Source organism: Myotis brandtii, unplaced genomic scaffold (genome assembly GCF_000412655.1).
Source record: "Myotis brandtii unplaced genomic scaffold, ASM41265v1 scaffold406, whole genome shotgun sequence".
Classification (NCBI taxonomy): Eukaryota; Metazoa; Chordata; class Mammalia; order Chiroptera; family Vespertilionidae; genus Myotis; species Myotis brandtii.
In genome coordinates this window covers 1505773-1511772 of record NW_005365599.1, presented here as the reverse complement: position 1 = coordinate 1511772, position 6000 = coordinate 1505773, and the positions used below count along the sequence as shown (strand labels likewise).

At 38.9% G+C, this 6000-nt stretch overlaps 1 protein-coding gene across 2 annotated transcripts in view; it reads right to left on the bottom strand.

Moving 5' to 3' along the window:
• BTLA (B and T lymphocyte associated) overlaps positions 1-6000 on the bottom strand; it is a 33271-nt gene that overhangs the window by 5451 nt on the left and 21820 nt on the right. The window contains exons 3-5 of one of the 2 annotated variants that reach the window (XM_005873339.2): positions 5201-5236; positions 3955-4095; positions 2419-2465 (exon numbers count right to left, since the gene is read on the bottom strand). In XM_005873339.2, the coding sequence (XP_005873401.2) occupies positions 2419-2465; positions 3955-4095; positions 5201-5236 (224 nt within the window). The remainder of the gene's footprint in view (positions 1-2418; positions 2466-3954; positions 4096-5200; positions 5237-6000) is intronic. The other variant, XM_014545399.1, reaches the window with a different exon arrangement.

The following is a 6000-nucleotide window of genomic DNA, read 5'->3' as shown; positions in this document are numbered from 1 at the left end:
AGCAGTATGGCTGCTCTCAGTCCTGCCTTCAGAGGTCCTGGCAATCACCCCAAGTGCCTCTGAGAGAAAGCTTCCCTCGAGTTCCGACTGATGCCAGACAGTCCCGTTTCTCCCATATGAGTCTGGGCCCCCAGAGACTCGCCTGGAACTGGAGCTCAGAGCCTGAGACTCTCTCCCGATTGAAAAAGACAATCGTGTCCTCAGCCACCAGCCCTCTCCGCATGCACCTCCGCACCTTTGTATTTACTTCAGCACTGCACCTCCTCTGAGTCTCGGTATGTTTTTCTCTTTCCTTCTGTTGTAGAAATTCCACTCAGCCAGCCTTCCTGTGGTTCTGGATGATGTCCGTTATGTCTTTTAGTTGTATTTTTGAAGTGGTTGTGCAAGGCAGCAATCTCCAGTGTTTACCTATGCCGCCATCTTGGTTTCTCTAATATGGCACCCTTTCTATTATTTTTTGAAATATTTGACAAATCAGAGGGGGCAAAACAGAATTCCTTTGAAATATACGAACACCTTAAAACAAAATTCCCATGGAGGGAATCTTGACTTTGGGTACTGAATAGACAATACAATATACAGATGATGTATTATAGAAATGTATCCCTAAAACCTATATAACTTTATTAACCAATGTCACCCCAATAAATTCAATTGCCAAATAATTGAATAATAATAATAATAATTCAAATCCCAAATAATTGCACACATGGAAAAACCCCTCTTGAATTCCAGTTCAAATCATAACAATTTGTCCAGCTTACACAGGAAGCAATATGGCTATCCCTGGCTGGTGTGGCTCATTTGGTTGGAGTGTTGTCCCACACACCAAAAGGGGGCAGGTTCAATTTCCAGTTTGCAGGTTCGATCCCTAGTTGGAGCACATGAGGGAGGCAACTGATCAATGTTTCACTCTCATATTGATGTTTCTCCCTCCCTTTCTCCCTCTAAAAAAATCAATGAAAAAGCATGTTTTGGGGTGAGGATTAAAAAAATATATGTAACTACATTTTGACCAATTTGGCCTTTACTTGTATGATAAATTATTTAGATTATTATTTTAAATGGTTTTATAGTCCTCAGGCCTGATTATAACAAAATGCAGTTTGTTGTTGTTCACTATAGAAGGAAAGGAAATAATATTTAATGAAAGTTTCTTATTCAAGGAAACAAAATCTTAGCACCCATCACAATGATGTCTACTGATAATCACTAGAAACTTAATACAAGTTTTTAAAGTTGAATGTATTTGGATTGATTTAAAATTAGTTAACTGGTAGTGAATGCTGATTGCCCTTTAATATTATATGTAGAATTATTGGCTAATCTGCTGCTCACATTTCTGGAACTTTCCAGGTTACTACATCTTTATCTCTACTTTGTTTTACTAACACACACACACACACACACACACACACACACACACACACACGTACAGACATACACACCAAGTTCTTTTGTAGTACCTCATTCATGACTACAGTATTTTTTAACAGTTACTATAAAAAACCCTCACACAAGTATATGTTTATTAATTTTAGAGTGAGAGGAAGGGGGGGGGAGAGAGATTAATGTGAGAAATATCGATCAGTATGCGTACCGACTGGGAATCCAGCCTGTAACCTTTTGGTGTCCAGGACAATGCTGCAACCAACCGAACCACCCAGCCAGGGCAGTATTTCTTTTCAACAAAGAGTTTAATAAAAAAAATTTTTTCAGAAATATATCACCTCATCTTACATTCTTTTTCAAGTTCCGATATTTATACAATATTGAACCCAAAAAGGAAGACTCAAGTTTATATTTCAAGAACTTGTCGGAAAACTTGGCATTGCCTCCAAAACATCTTTGCTTTGTCTGGGAGGTCTCCTCCTTGACGAGCCCACACACATATGAGAGACTTTTGCATAGTAGCTCCAACTTCCACCAGGCTTCTTTATCTGCTGGTGTGATTTATGAAGCAATCATATTTCATTTTATGAGGTTATTTATGGTTCCTTCCTTTATTAAGTCTCAACTCTCTTCCAGAAGGACTTTAAGGTATTTGTGAGGATAAATGAATAGCCTTAAGTCACATAACTGGCCAAGAGCAGAGCCACGATCTATGGTTCAGTCTCTGACTTTTCTGTTTTGAGCCTGTACTGCCAACCAGGCTCTTCAAAAAAGAAAAAGCCCCAAAAACAAAACAAACAAACAAAAAAACAAAAACAACTTAGTCTGAGACTTGTTAATCCTGAGGAATCTCTGCTGCAAATGGAGGTGGATTTAAAATAATCAAATTTTTAAGTAAATCAATATATATAGCACTTGGGATATGTCTGGCACATGGTAAGTGTTATAGAGACTCAAATAAAAAATATAAATGTTAACATGAAATAACATAGATTGCATTTGTTTTAACAGATACGGTGAACATACCAGGTTAATTCCCCTTTCTGGTGTATTAGAAGGCTCCTTTTGTTCCCCTGGAATTCAAAAAGAAAAATAAGAAACTAAAAGGAGTAAAGAACAACACAAAATTTTTCCCCAAATCCCTGTAAGTGAGGGTTGTGGTAAGAATGTGGGTTCTGGAATCAGACTGCTTACTTGAAATTCAGTCCCCAGAGCAGAGGTGGAATGCCACTCTACACATTCCCACCCACTTGCATACCAGTGAGAGCATTATTGTTAGTTTGGCTTGTTTATTTGCTGTGTCTAGCACAGCGCACAAACTCATTTTTGTGAATTCATGCTGCCCCATTTTCTTCACTTCTCACTCCAGAGAGCCCTCCGACATATTTATTCAGAGGCAGAGATAGCATCTAGGACATTACTTTTGAAAGGTTGGAAATCCTAGTTTGCGGACAATCTATACTCAGTGCCAGACACAGGGCTGTCTGGTCACCTGCATAGAACTTCCTACCTCCAAGTTCACTTTGGATGTGGGAAATAAAAGGATTTACCCTTGACTCTTCCTGAGATCTGAGAGAGGTCCCAACAGCTTCAGAAAACGTGGTGAAGCTTGGAGAGGAACAATGGAAAGATCCTGGGAGTTGTGGATGTGGAATTGGGGTTACAGAAGACTCTCTCAGGATTCTGAGGAGGTTCTGGGCTCCAGAAGTCCTCAGAGGAAAATGCCAGAAACATTTCTGCCCAGACAAAGATTTCTCTTATGGCAGAAATAAGGGTTTCTTTGTATGACTTAGTTTCTATGGCTACACTGTGGCTGCTATTGTGGGAAAAGGGATGGGAGTAGATGGCAGAGAGGAACAAAGGAGAGAGAAAGAATAGAGTTGTTCAGACCAGAGCTAGATCAGAATTCTCCATACATCTGTCTCTTATGTGTTTAAGTGTTCCCTCGTGACATTGAGGGAATTCTTACAAAAGCAGAAAGGCATGGTTCAAAATATATCACACTTCCTCCATCATGCAAACCCCACATTTTTATTACTATTGTTGAGTGCGGGCTCAGTTCAAGCATGTGTTTGTAATGGCAACAGAAAGTGCAAGCAAATGAATTTTCTCTGAGGACAGTGGGCCTTCAAATAGACAAGGGCATGTGTGACTGGCAGGGTGTGGTGTGGTGTGAAAAAGAGAATGAGACAAACTAATTCAAATCAGACATGCCAAGAGATTATTTCAACCTCCCTTTCAACACGCTGAACATTTAAAAAAGCTTCCCGCACAGACCAAAGATTGACTCAAGTAGAATGAGTAAATTTCAGCAATGTTCCCTCCTTACCACAACACTTGGCTGTGCTGTGGTGAGCATGTCTCACCATGACTAGAGGGAACCTAAATTAATCCATGAGGCTTTTTGGTGGGAGGATGAGTTGTTCTCCAGGAAAGCATTATCCATGGTTTGTTGCAAAATGTTGGTAAAGAAAACAACAGAAACCAATTACAAGTATATCAGTCCTAGTAGTTGAACCCTAAATGTGTGGCACAGAGCAGTAGAGGGAAGATGGAACCCACCTTGGTGCCTTTTCAGGCAGCAGAATAGGTAGAAACAGGTAATGAGTAGAAGCAATCCTCCCAAAGGAAGCAAACAATAAAGGACCAATGGTGTGTCCTCCATCTTGTTCTTGAAGGGTGGTCTTGCAGCACTGGTTGTATCTGAAATGTCAGTCAATGCTTAAGACAGTTAGGAAATCTGAAGCATATTAGGATCGGCAACACCCTCTGCATTGTTAGAACTTGAAGAAAGAAGATGCCTCCATTTCCCTTCCCCAAGAATCCCAAGCACTAGTCCTCTCTCACTTCTTGCTTTATTGCTGAGCATATGTTGGTGGTTCTAGGTTACAATTTATTTATTTTTTGCAACAATTATCCTTCATTCTGCTCAGGTTAATCTCCTGTAAAACAACATCCATAAAGCTCTCAGAAAACACTTCACCAAGCCCTTTCTTTTACATTATCTTATTTAACTCATACTTATAACTTAAGAAAAGTAATAAAGCCATTATTTTTATCTAGCCCATGCCTTGAGAAGAGTTTTATTTTTCCAAGACTTGCCCCAGGTCAGACAGATACTGAGCGCAATTGGGACTCAAGTCAACATCTTTCTGATACTTGATTCAAGTTCCTTTAACACAATGCCTTTTAATTGTCTCATAACTCTTTATTATCTCCAAATACCAAATACTTTTGGTATCTCCAGATATTTTTGACATCTTCAGATATGGTTTGCCGGACATATAGCTGGTGCTCATTACTTTTGATCAATGTTAACATGCATTAAGGCCATGTTTATCCATGATAGAGTGCAACTTATTTTTGGCTCATGAAATAATTTAATTGATCAAAAATAAAATTTAAAAATTAAACATTACAGAATAAAAATATCAGAATGCATAATACATCTTTAATTTCATACTTGTCTTAATTTTTTATGCAGAAAAGCTTTATTTTTAAATGTATTAATATAGTTACATTTTAGCTTCCCCATATGCTTGTTTCTGGGGGGGTATAGGAGCTACTGGAACTGGGTATAATGTGGTTTGAAAATTCAGAGTGGTAACAAATGTTGTATTATTCATGTTGCAGCTGCAGACACAGCTGTCTGGGAGAGGGGTGTGGATAGGAATAAGAACGAAGGTTCCCACAACAGATAACCTAATACAAACAAATCCATTCAATTAAGAAGATCCAACTTTTATTGTTTCTCCAACCATCAAACAATCTAGTTCCCTTAATTTTATTTAACTAGATTGATACTTACTTATTAGAGGATGTTCTGAGTTATTTCGAGTCCCTGCTGAAATAGAAAAACAAGGTAAGTTTTGAATTTGGTTGTGAAAAGAATGCGGGTGTGTATCAGGTATGTCTAAAGTCAGAGTTAGTATCTGAGATGACTCCTGCATTTGCATATTAACAGAGAATCCAATAATCCAGTAAAAGGCAGTTTGTGTAATTTGTGAGTAACTCTGAGATCATAGACACAAAGGAAATTACTGGGTTGATTTTGAGGCTCAAAGAAAGACTGAGTAAATATGTCACAACCTTCATCTGCTCTGATTCCCTCTTCCTCATTCCTTAAGGATAAGGACACAATACAACCTGTATGACATCTTCTGGTACCGAGAATAACAACACTGTACCACTGTACACACACTCAGCAGGTGTTCCAAGTGAGTGTGGAAGGCCACAAGGAAAGAATGCTTTTGATGACATGTTGAGCACTCATTCTCAAACAAAGATAGTCCCTCTCACTTCCTGCCTACTCATACCACCCACACTTTCCTAAGACAATGATCACTTGTCTTTGCAAACTTCCTAATCAGGAACTGAGCAAGGGTAGATTGGGAAGGATGTAGTTGCAGGCCATTGTATGTTCCAGTGACTGTTCCCCAGCTCTGTCAACTTTTCCTCTGGGACTTTGCTCTGCAACGTGCATTGGTTCATTCTGGAAGAATAGTTCCCAACAGTGTTCATCCCTGTTATTACATTGACCAATTCTTAACTTGAACATAAAGAGCAAGTGAGAATCAATAAATCAACAAACAATAATGTTGGCAAGGA